Here is a 12,865-nt window from a genome sequence, read left to right as displayed (position 1 = left end):
TTAAGAACAAGCTCTTACCCTGTGAATTTTTCTGGAATATCCTGACTAAAGAGCAGCAATAATTCCCTTAAGAATGCAGCCAGGACCTCAGTGTTTCATACACGTGGCTGAATGACGTGATAGCACTGTTTGTCAGATGTTACTGCATTGTGTGTGCCATGAAGTTATTTGAATGCATCCCACAGTAGGAGCACAGGTGAAGAGCCTGATTCAGCTTTACAGAGATCAATATGGTCTTGCCACTGGATCTTTTTAGGTGTGGGGTGGCAGTGCCTAGAGGCCAAAAGCTTCTCTTACAGGTGGTTTAACCCCACAAAAGCGATACAGTATTTCTTGGTGGAGTCTCAGCAGGCTTTCAAAACAATTTTTACCAACAAAAGTGTTTTTTTTTTTCTCTACCTCTCTCTTTTTTTTTTTCTTTCCTCCCCCCCCCCCCGACTGTTTAGTGTGCTTCCTGGGATATGTGATTGGAACAACTTGTCTTGTGTTTTTCTTAAAGCTACATACTATAGGGCAAAGAATTAAGGTTAAATGTGTGAGTTTCATGTAATCTGTCTTTTTGTATAACATTTGCTGAAGACCTTTGTCTAGTAGGCACTGCATCTAGCCTTAAATGTGTTCAAGTGACAAGATGCTTTTGAAAAATGAACAGTCTACATTTGTGGTTGTAGAGAATTCTTTCTGTGCTTAGGACATTCAGATCTCAAGTTGATGAGAATAATGCTGTTGAAGATGAACAAGCAGATCCAAAAAGTTTAGATTAGAAGCTGGAGTGTAGTTCTGGTCATGTTATGGCAGAATTAGCAAGTTCAGCAATTTTTGATGGCTATGTGAGAAAGAATCACTTTTTCAAGCAAATTCAGAATTTAATTTGTACAATACCTAAATAATAATAAATAAATCCTAATTTAGGAGTTTGAATGAAAGTCTTTTGGTAGATATGTCGTTGAACTTTTTTCATCTTGTATATTAATAGTTTGAGAGCACATTTTTATTTCAGTACTTTCCTTTTCCCAGTACTCATGGTACTTTGCTTATTTCTGACTTTTATTGTCTTAATTCTTTGTGGCTTCAACTATGTGCTTGGCATTGTGTATGCACTATGGTGCTGTGCTCCACAAAAGTTACTATCTTACCAAAAATCAAACATAAGAGCTTAATGAAGCTCTATTTTGTATCTCTTAGATATCTTTTAACCTATCTCATTGCAGAATGCATGGGAATTTCTTGGTTCTGTGACATTTCACAAATTAGACAACCTGTTTCAGGGTATTATAGACTTAAAAATCCAATTTAATTTGTTTTCAAAATATGAAACTTGAGTTTAATTTTGCTTGGTAGTTTGAGACATTACAAAACTTTTTTTAAAGAGTGAAGGAACTTCATCTTGAAATGGCAAGAAAGAGTATTCCTATGTTAATCCTCAGCAAGTTAAATTTATTATATTTTGAAGTGTTGAGTGGAATATGGCTGTCATAGTTATGATCCTCAACTAATATTTAATTTGACTTCTTTTAAGTCTCAGAACTCTCCCAAGTTCGTTGTCTGAGTAACTTTTTTCTCTAATGCATAACTCTAGCCGTCCATTCACATTTACTGCTTTAAATATATTCTTTGGTTGAATTTCAGACCTGTATTCTCATACATTTTATGTTCTCACTCTCCTGTCTGATTTTTTTTTTTTTTTTATTTTATTTTCTCTGACTGGGGAGAGAAAAGGATTCAAAGCATTTTTGTCAATAAAAACAATGCAAACAATGGGTTGTTATTTTTTCATGTGGGATTCTAGAGAAACAATTTAGCTACTGTTAGAAACTTCCTTTATACCTTGGTAAACAAAGACAGGGGTGGGTTTGTTCACCTTACCTTAATTGTACCTTTGTCCCTTAAAATAGCTTAATTTGTCATTCTAATATGAAAAAAGAATACAGGATTATAGTTTCTTTATTGGCAAATTACTCAGTTGCAAAATCTAACTGAAACATATAACTTAATATATTAATATTTAAGTGTGACTGCAGTCACAACTGAATTTGTGAATTTATCTAAAGTCTCTAACTCACTTATCTAGACATGTATGAGTTATGTGCAGCTTTTTGACATACTGTAAGTGAAGATAGAAGACTGAAAATATTAAGGCACAAAGCATACACATAAGCGTGCTTTATAAAGACCTATTTATCTTTTCTAAAGCATCTTGTTTTTCCTTACCACAAAGTGTAAATATTGCTAGTTTTGTTATCCTCCTACTAATTCCAAGTCAAGGCTTAGGAAATAAAATTGTCAGGAATAATTTTTAATATCAATATTCTTAATGACATCGAGATTTTTAGTGCAGAATACAATTAAAAAAAATATTTGCAATGCCTGTTGCAGAGATATCTTTTTTTTTTTTTTTTATCTTTGTTGTAAAATTTGTAAAATAGGAACATTTAAAATTAGAAATTGTTTAGAGGTATGCCTAAGTGTCTTAATTGTGCATACAGTAAAGATTTTATAAAGTTAGAATGTTTATAGAATGTTGGTTTTTATTATATTTCTTTGTATTGTAAAACCAGTTAATGTATTTTTTTGTGATTTTTTTTGTTGTTTAGAAGTTTTTTGAAGTTGAACGAAAATTGTCTTTCTGCAGGTTCCTTTTTCTCAGTCTAAGTAGTGACAATATTTAAATTAGTCAGTCCTCCTGAAACCATAAAGAGGGGCATAATCCAACTGCGCCATTTTTGAAGTATAACCAAAATTGCAGAATATGTAGTTTGTAGAAGCCTGTATAAATACACTACTTCTTAGATAAATCACTGAACTGGATGTGATTCTTCCATTAGTAATACAGGTTATTTTGATTTAGGAAGTTTTGTATCAATCTCTGTTCTGCAGCATAGTCTTTTGTGTAATTTCTGATGCTGTGCAATGTATCCTCTTATTGTTTGACCAGACTTTCACATAACAACTTGGGTAGGGGAAGAGGATATGGATGCATTTTTCATATAAATAAAACTCAAATCTCAACCTTATATCCTACAGAGAACTGTTTTTAGTTTGGAGCCTTAACTTTTTAATTTCTCACTTTGTGATTACAAACAGTACTGAAGACTGCTACAGTACTGTCTGTTTGGTTGCATCATTGGAGGATTCAAACTTTGGAGGATTTGAGAAAACCTCCTAAGAACTTGATCTGGAAAAAAAATGCCCCTAAAGCAGATAAACAAACATGGGTATCATGATAGCCACTAGAAGATGACTAATTAAGAGTTTTTTTTTTTTTTTTTTTTTTTTTTTGTATTAGTGTGTGTTTTGTGTGTGCAAACATAATTTTTCAGTGTACCTTTCTGAGAAATGATGTAAAGATGAGGAGATTTGGCTCTGATTATGTTGAAGACCAAGGAATCTCAGTGAGTCAGGCAAAGAGAAAGATTCACTTGGACACCATCCTCTCTCCCCACCTCCCCAAAGCATTTTATTAAACAAATGGTTACTTGAAAAAGGTAAAATGGCAGTTCCTTGATACATTTAGGTTTATATAATCACTGGGTTGTGAATGGTATGTGAAGTTGTAGGGGTAGTCATTGGAAGAGGTGAAGCTGATCCTGTTGGTATTCTCTCTGGTAGCTTAAGTTGGTAAATGTGAGAGTATCTGTTTTTTCTCAGCTCCAAAATTGTTGAAAGTAGGAGCTTCTGTTTATGAAAGTTCTTACAACAGAGACCTGAATCATACAATTTACACTGAATTTATGGGCACTGTCTTCTGTACTCAGCTGTCTCTTGTCACTGGGGAAATGGGAGGATGCCCAGATTCCAAGGGAGTGTTGTCTGCTCTTACGAGTCTTGATGATTATTCACTTGCACATAGTGGTTGTTAAGTGTAGACCTGAAACACTGTTCTTGCTCCTTCTGCTTGGAAGGAAAATATTTCCTTCTCCCCATCGCTGAGTCTGCGGAGGTGCCTGACTGCTGCAATGGGCGTGAGTGCCTCATTTAATTCAAAAATATAAGTTGAGAAAAGGTGTCTTCTCCATACTGAATAGTCCATTGCTTCTTTTAAGGGTAGGTCCTATAGTTCCTAGGCGATAGCATCATGAAACGAACTGTTTCTTTATATTGCTGTTAGTCTCGAAAGTTCAAGATGAAAACTGAAAAGGTGTTGGTTTTTCACCACACTTTGGGAAAACTGTGAGTCTCAGTAGGATCTGTTGCATGTAGAAGTTTCTGTTTGATCCTTGCTCAGAAAGATGTCCTTGTGACCATTACAGCTAGGAACTTAGAATTCTTTGTAGTATTAGTCCTTCTGAAGTGTGCTGAATTGTTCCATGTAACGCCAAAATGTGGCTTAATAGTTTTCCAAAGAGGAAAGAAAAAAAAAACTTACCTTTTTTTTTTTTTTTTTTTTTTTTTTACAAGATCCAAAAATAAATGCAGATATTTCGTTCTTGTAACTGGTCACGATGGAGTAAGTTGTTACAACTGCACCACAAAGCACGCAGATGATAGGTTTTTGTATTTATTATGCATATTCATGACTGACTGATACATTGTGCAAAATACATACAATGTACTGTTGGAAAATTACCTCTTAAAAGTTCTGTTTGATAAAGTGGAAAAGAAAAAAGAAAAAGCAATCCAACCTGTTCTTCAGTTGTTGGAACATAAATAAAAACATAAGTTAGGTTTTTCCCTGTAGGAAGCAGCTGGAATGCAAAACATCCTCAGCTTCAGTTCTTACACATTTTTCCCCATTCCATCCTATAGCAACAGGGGAAACTGTAATATTTACTCTGTAACAGCTGCTGGAACTTGAAGTGCATTGGGAGAGCAGAGTTGATGGCTAATGAGTATTTAAGCTCTGTGCAGGCTGTGTAGCATGAACGTTTCTGTAGGTTTTCTTGAAATAGTTGGACTAGATGGAAGGCTATTCCCTTATGAGAGTTCTTGTTCCATATGTTATAGGGAACTATTTTATGCCTGAAGAAATGCACCAGTGCATCTTCAGGGTAAAGGTTTCTGTATGTCTGTTTTTCATTAAGGTCAGTTTTCGTCACAATAGGTAATTTTCAAAAGTGTGTTGCTGGATGACTTTCTGAGTGAATGAGTGTAACTTTTAGAAAGCCTCAAAGGAATTTAATAAGGGATAATACTACAGATGCTTACAAATGGCTTCTTGAAAGTGTAGTGTGAATGTATAACCTTTATTTTCATTAGTCTTTTAATGCTTCGATTTATCTTCTACAGCTTCCTGTGTAATTCAGATTGACTTTTAATTACCCATTAAGGGAGTGATCACTATAACCATTATGCCTGCATACAACTGTTGATAATTTTACTTAAGTTGTTTCTGGTAGCACTGTGAAGCTGAAACGGAGATAATTTGGTTAGTTTTGTCACCATATTTATCTGATTCTTGCATTTTGGCATTTTTGTTTGAAATTCAATGTAGTAGTCCATGGAAGGAGTAGGATGCTGTCCTACAGGCATGCATTTGAGGTTATTGGGACACAGGCAGAGATAAAAATCAGTCATAGATCAGATTTTGGTTAAATAACACTAACTTAATCATGATCAGTGGATAAATAGGGAGCTTTAAGCATAAATTCATTCATTAAAACTATATGTCTACAGGAATCATGGACTTAATGATCAGTATGTGGGCAGACAAGATCATTGCTACTTAGTGCAGAAGTTCATTTCTTACAGCTTAGTCTGTACCAATAAAAATAAATTATTGCACTTTTCATAAGAACACACCAACATTGGGAACTGCATTAGATTAACAGATAGGATAAAACAAATCACAGCATATGCCAGCCCAGGTTAAGTATTTTGCTTATTTTGTCTTTATAGTTGAAAAATATCGCCTGTGATCGTGTGTTAAGGAATGTACTGGAAGCCTTGTAGGAAAGTCAAACTGAATTTGGGTGTTGGGATACTGATGTACTTGCTTGTGCATCGCAGAACAGCTGTTCTTGCGTCATTGTTGCTCCCCCTGGTTCTGTAAAGATGTGTGTGCTTGGAGTAGGAACTGATACCGTGCTGCCCTCATCCATCCAGGAAGGCAGAACTGGCACCTGTGTCAGCCGCATGCCTCAGTCTCTCGCTGTCCAGGCACAGCTGTTGGGCTTGCTTATCACTGGACTGAAGAGCATAAACAAAAGCTCCGATAGAGTATGGCCCAGAAAATAACTCTCTAACTAGTGAGGTAAAGGCCGTGGAAAGGTGTGCTTGTTGCGTTTATTTCTGCCACGTTGTCTTACCTGGTAACGCACAGTCTAACCAGATAAAGATGAACTGACACTAACGAAGCCATCTCCTGTCCTTCCAAAACCTTGTATGTAACATTTTCTTTTAATTCTTGTAAAAACATGAAGGTCTGAAGGCAGTGTGTGTTTACATAAACAGAGGTGTCTGGTGTCCTTTTGGACACAGTGGGGCATGATGCTGGTGCAAAAGGGTGTGCATCACCTGCATGGGACTTCCCGTCATACCTGCCAGTGCCAAGGGATGTCACAGAGGCAATGCTTTCAATATTATTTAAACTTTGTGCTACTAAATGATTCAACGTTGCAGTTTTTAATTTTAAGTACCTGAATTCCTGCATGTTTTTGAGAAAACAAGTGAACACGTAACTGTAAAATGGATACACCCTCAGTATTTCTGAGTTGTGCTCTACTGCCTTATTCGTTGCATGCCACTTGAAAAAATGTTCATACCAAGTTTTATGTTGCACAGCACAGCATCCATACAGAAGTAGCCTTCCATCTAGCTGCTGCGTGGTGCAAATACACATTTTTAAAATGACATATCGGAAATAACCTGTGCACATATAATGCTTCATTTTTTACCCTGTTTTTGGTTGGATTAGAACAGTTTATTTCCCTGTCCATTCTCCATTCATTCATTGCACAGGTTGCTTTTAGGAGAATTTGTTTCTATCGCGCTTGCATTTGTTGGTCAGTACACTAAATTGATATGTATATGCTGGATTTTTTAGTACTGAACTGGGCTGTGTGTCCCTCCTCCGGTGTGTACAGGTGTGCTCCTGTGCATACAGCCATAGAAGGGTGTTCCTCCACCATCACAGAAGTCCCTTTCCTAGACTGGCATGATTTGGATGTTCCTCTTTGTTTTGAAGGATGGAGGGGAAAGGGAGTCTGCTGGCAAAAGGAGACCTCTCCTGCCCTCTGACTTCTCTTCCTGCTTGGTTGCAGTGCTATTATCTCTTCTTCTCAGCTTGTTGGTAGTCTGGGAGTGAGGTGGTGGAAGGGAGAGCTGTGGCTTCTGGGACCGGCGTGTCCTGTTGTAGGGCTGGCCTCCTTCCGCCCCCTGTGAGCTTTTTTTCTTCTTTGTAGGGAAGAGAGCACTCTTGTCACTGCCTGGCTTAAAGCCCTGAGAAAACATGAACTCCTTCTTTTCATAAACTAAAGTGTGGCTTTTTTGGTTAATTTGCAGTCCTAAAAAGTTGCTTCTCTGTTCACATACTTGTTGGTGCTGCTGTTTCTAAAAACTTAGAGGTTTGTACTGGCTATCATGTAGTTATAGTGGAAGTAGGAAGAATATTATATGTCAGTAGCCTTTACTGTTTCTTTTTCTTCCTTTTTTTTTTTTTAATTAATTGAAACATTTTGAAAAAAATAACTGCATGGCTGGTGAATTGCTTAATACAGATTTTAACAGTTAAGCATTATAGGTATGGTTATCATCATAAGGCTTTGGCTTTAAGTGCCTTTACAGAACCTTTCCTTCCATTTCCTTTCACTCTTGATCTGATCAATGCAGTCTTAATAATAGAATCACTTACCAGTTGCATGGATTCTGACAAATGGGGGAATGGTGAAAGATACTGTGGCTTCAAAGCTGGACCTGTGAAGCAGTACTGGCACCGTTTCATTTAACAGCATCCTGTGCATCAGTACAAGGAATTTTATTGTGTGCGTTTTATAATAGTGCCACGTGACTTAAAATGTAACACATTCTGGGTCTGTTAAGTAGCAAGGTGTTCATGGAAAATGTGCTGTAAGACTATAGAAATATGATTCCGTTATATGGTTAATTAATAAAAAAAAAAAAAAAGGCAGATTTTTAGTGTGAGCTCAGTCAGTGGAAGACATCAACAAAGACTTTTTTTGTTGGCTGTCAAATGAGAAAAACAGAAAAGACTTAAATTCTTTCTCTAATATTTCCTTCCAGGGTGACTCATCAGTAGAAATTGGGAAGAGCAGCAGAAGAGAAGCCAAACAGACAAGCTGATAACTCAAAGAAATACTCTTTTGAGTCAGGGGTTCAGAGTGGAGCCATCATGAGCGATGTTACCATTGTGAAGGAAGGCTGGGTTCAGAAGAGGGGTAAGTTCTACATCTTAATGCAAAGTTCTTGTGGTGTGTAGCAGGCTGTGTGCAGTGGCATTGTACAGTTATGCTGGGAGCATTCTTGATTTATTTTCTAGTCTGCAGCAAGCTAATCTGACCATATGGAATTAATGGCCATTAAGACCTGGGTCATGTTAATACTTAACTCTCAGCACTGCCCCTGTTTTACGTGGGTAACTGACAGTAAGGAGGAAGCTGGACTTGGTAATTCCCACTTAACCTTGCTGCTGCAGCTCTTGTCACCCCTGTATCAGACTAAGTAGGTGGTGGTGGCAGCTCTTAGAGGTAGAAATAGAGGTGCACAGTTGAAGGTTGCATAGAAGCTGTTGTGGGTGCAATACTTCGTGTAACTTCCTTTATGCCAATATGTGGCTCAGTTTATATTACATACTCAAGTAGTCCCTGTAAAATCGATATACTACTTGTGTAAAGTTCAGCATATATCTAATTACCCTGCAGACCTTGAAGCCATATGATTAAAGAGTAAGTTCCTAATTATTAGCCAGTCTAAAATAATATTTTCTGTTATGGTTAAATTCCTGTGAATTACTGAGATGTCACATCATAATCTGTTACCGTGTGATTTTCAAATTTGGGAATGTTGCTGTATGTTTTGAATGGGAAACCTCTAGAAATAGATGGCATTTGCACCATGTAATGGACTTTGAATGAAGTCTTCCATAATTCATGCTGCTTTGCTTTGGGTTGTGGTGTTGCACAAGATTATTTCCAAAAGAATGTCATCTCTCTTGCAGAGAGAAGGTGATCTGGATTACAGGGTGATGTATGCCACAAGCTTCTGTGATTCTAGCCCAGAAGGATTTAGACTTGAATAGTGTGAACAAAATTGCCCTTAATTTAAAAAGAAATGCTTTGTTTCATTAGCAGCATGCAAAGACAAAGATCATCATTAGCTCTCTTATTGTAGATTGACATTAAATGTTAAAGAAGCCAAGAGAATGAGAGAAGTTTATTATTCTGTTTTTTCTCCTGCATAACTGTATTTCGGTATTTCATTGTGGGTATTGCAGATGAAAATGGGCTAATGTACAAGAAGCTGAAGGCCTGCTTCCCGTTTTGGAGTATATATTTTTTGTATATAACAAATCAAATTTTGCATGGCAGGAGCTATTTAAAATTTTTAATTGTTTCTCCTTCCCAACTTGTTGCTTGCTCTGTTTGGTTATCTGATTTCTCTTGTTGTTTATTTCACATAATTTCTTTCAAGCATATTATAAAACGATTAGGGTGATCCAAATAATTCTTTCTTACATAATGTCATATAAATTGCTCATTCTTACTAAAACACAATAGCAACTGTGATATGCATTAATAACTGAGGTCCAGAAAAGGATTGTAATGTTGTACAGTGAATCTAAATGTCTTAGTGAATATTTGAAAATCGAAAATGTAGAAGTTTTCCCTCTCATGCTGTTTTACTAATCTATTAATTAAAGAAAAGCTGATGGATTTTGCATTTTTATGTCAGTTTTGTTAGATATTTTATTTTCAAAGACACTTCATGACATGCATTTTTTCGCTCATTATAATGAACCTTGAGTGAATGTATGGTTGTTTTGTTCCTTCTTGCTATTGGTAACTTTTTTTTTTTTCCTACGCTTTCTAATGTTTTCCTAAATTTTCTATGACTTATTACACTTGTTGGTCAATTAAAGTGTTTGTTTTGCTTCTGAAAAGAAGAAAAGTGTAGCAGGGTTTTTCAATGTCAAAAATTTGTAAGCATGTAATTCAATGGTTATACATTTCATGTAATTACAGATTCTACCCTGACCTTGCTCTGGAGACAGAGTTGCTAAGCACTTTTGTTATTGTTGCCAAGGAAAAGTATCTGAACTTAATCTAAACTCTGAAAGTTGGAATTTGTCTGTGCTCAGTGTACACTTTGTCAGCTGAATATTCTCTGTCTGTACCAAGAGGCACGGTGGGATTGGTTAAAGTTGCACTGCTTCTGCAAGCTATAATGCTGTTACAGTTTTAAAGGCTGCTCCCTGATCTACTTAACGCTTAGCTACTTAACGCTTCTTGCTTCAGTTTTCCAAGTGGTTTTGGTTTTGGTATGTACAAACTAGGTTCCTCCTGGAGGAAAGCAGTGTGGAATCTCCTCTACAGGTATGCGCTGAGTAAATTCCAGCCCCTAGCTGAGGCATAAAGGTACAAACCAACAGCTGGTGCTTTGGAAAGCCCTAAGCCATGTGCATGGTGTAATGTTCCTTTTGAGGCACCAGACTGAATTTAACTTGAAATAGACTTGTAAACCCTATATGCTGTAAAAACGGGGGCCTGGGCACCAGCTGTTTCAGTTGACTGGTCTGCTTCTATTATGCCAAATTACTTGGTCATGTGGATATAGCTTGGGACCTTTAAAATCTATTGCCTTTAGCAGTCAGGGTGGTGATATACGTCAGGGTGGTTTGTGATGTAAGGAAAAGAACAGAGCAATCTCTTGCTGCAATTTGGAGCCCAGTCAAGGAGTATGAGGATGACTTGAAAGTATGGGGATGAAGAAGAGTTTTAAAAAGCCAGCTAATGAGATAGGCCAAAAGTCGAGTTAAAGGAACTGAGCGTAGGAGTGAGAGGGGAGGACTAAAAGTTGAGCTGGCATCAACTAAAAGTTGAAGCTGAGATAGAGACTGGGGAGGAGAGATTCTGTTAGTGCAGGGTATTGTGATTCTTAATGGCTGTGAAATGCACTGAGAAAATGTTTGCTTTATTATTCTTTGTGCTGTATCCATGTCAATAGAGGGCTGACAGTCGTACATTTGTAAGTCTTTAACCCTGCTCTTGAGCATGAAGAGTCAACATGATTCTACATGATAAGCCTCAATGTGCTGTTGTTCTCTGAACACTTAAACGACCAAGCTGCTAAATTATTCCTATTTTAAAATCATTCAGCACTCAGGGTAAAGAAATGCCAGAATTAAGTTTACTTAATTAAGAATGGTCATACTTAGGCCTTGAGCAGTCTTCACAAGAAGATGTTCCCGTGCGGTGAGAGTAGATGACACCGAGGAAAGGCAAGCTGTTACATGAGCTTAGGTGAGCAAAAGGTGACAGGCAGAAGGTGAGAACTTCAGACGATTAAAGGAAGTGAAACCCAACATGAAGCCACGCCTGAGAAGCTCAGCGAACCTCAGGAGCCGTCAGGTCCCATGTCATAGGTGAAAGGAGACCCTGAAGCATAGTGGCTGGGCCTGCCTGAGCAGGTGATGTGGCCCAGTGAGAGCAGAACCAGAGAGTAAACTAGTTGGTGATGGGGACTTGGTACTTAGCTGCACTCAAGGCATTTGCAAAGTGAAGTGGGTGTTACTTTGGTCTGGCTTTGGACTGCTTCTGTGCCCCATTAGCAGTGGTAGTGCTCCGGCGTCCGTCTTGTGGTTCACTTTCATCTGAAAGGAGCCAGGTTTCTGCACTCCCAGACTGCATCATTCAGCAAAGTGCATTAGCTGGGGTGATAAGAAGTTTTGTTCTCCTTACCTGAACTGAAGTACTAATGCAGATGTACCCTGTGAGACATCACAACTTGTCCAAGCAAGAGGCAGATGTATGACTTGAATGGTTTTGGGTTTTCTGCTGGAGTTTTCTGGAGGGAGTCTCTGCTCAGTCAAGAGAGCAGTGGGAATGCTTTTCGTACAGACAGTCTTGTGTTTGTCTGTGACTTGCTGTCTCGGCTCTAGTGATAAGAACCAACCATCTCACGGCCTTGTGTGCCTGTGCTGCTGGAAAGATAATGTTACAATTTACTAGCCGAGTGTATTTTGTTTCAGAGAGGATAATCATTTTTGTTTCTTCTCTCTGTTTTCCCACTATTCCTGTGGCCAGATTAGAATACAGATGTGTTGTCTTCCTTTGTGAGTGTCTTTTTTAAATGACATCAGTGTTCTTTCCTTCTAATGCATATAGGTAAAAGGGATGTGATTTTGACGAAGAATCTGAAATAGACTGATCGAAACCTAGCTGGTGACACACAGAAGTTTTAACATGTATTTAATATTCATGCAGTTAGTGTAAGGACTCTGCAGAAATTGCTGAAATTACTTTTCCATTTTGGGTTTGCTTATGTGCACAGTGTTTTGCAGTGTCTTTTCAAATTATTGTAAGATTTAGTATTTTTAATTTTACTGAAAGCAAATTGAATGTCTTACAGAGTGGGGATATATTTTGAATGTATCAGTTTGGAAACAGCTGTTCTTTTAAATGGATGAACATGTTTAGTATCATTAGAGCATATCATTACAAAAGAGGTTTTTATGCATATAATTCAGGTGATTTTTTTTTCTTTAAAGCTAGTTTCACAAGTTGTAGAGCTGACCTTGTCTGTGGTCTATAATAGTCACAACAATTAGATTTAACAATCATTAATAACTATGCTTAATTGCAACCTAATTTCTTTATATATAACCTGTGCACAAGATTTCAATTAGTTTAAACATATGAAAAATTTTAAGAGTCTGTGTTACCATGTTATTAAAAGATCATTTGGGACAAAG

General features: G+C 37.3%; 1 protein-coding gene across 3 annotated transcripts in view; it reads left to right on the top strand.

Annotated features, from left to right (window-relative positions):
• The window catches only part of AKT3 (AKT serine/threonine kinase 3), a 158,108-nt gene that overhangs the window by 4,530 nt on the left and 140,713 nt on the right, over positions 1 to 12,865 (top strand). For 2 of the 3 annotated variants that reach the window (XM_068676356.1, XM_068676354.1), the window contains exon 2: positions 8,179 to 8,333. In XM_068676356.1, coding sequence (XP_068532457.1) covers positions 8,288 to 8,333 — 46 coding nt within the window. In that variant the 5' untranslated portion in view covers positions 8,179 to 8,287. Of the gene's footprint in view, positions 1 to 8,178; positions 8,334 to 12,865 lie in introns of those variants that run through there. The other variant, XM_068676357.1, reaches the window with a different exon arrangement.

This window comes from Anas acuta, chromosome 3, assembly GCF_963932015.1.
Source record: "Anas acuta chromosome 3, bAnaAcu1.1, whole genome shotgun sequence".
Lineage (NCBI taxonomy): Eukaryota > Metazoa > Chordata > Aves > Anseriformes > Anatidae > Anas > Anas acuta.
Note: the sequence above shows the minus strand (reverse complement) of the source record. Positions and strands in the feature narration are given on the sequence as shown.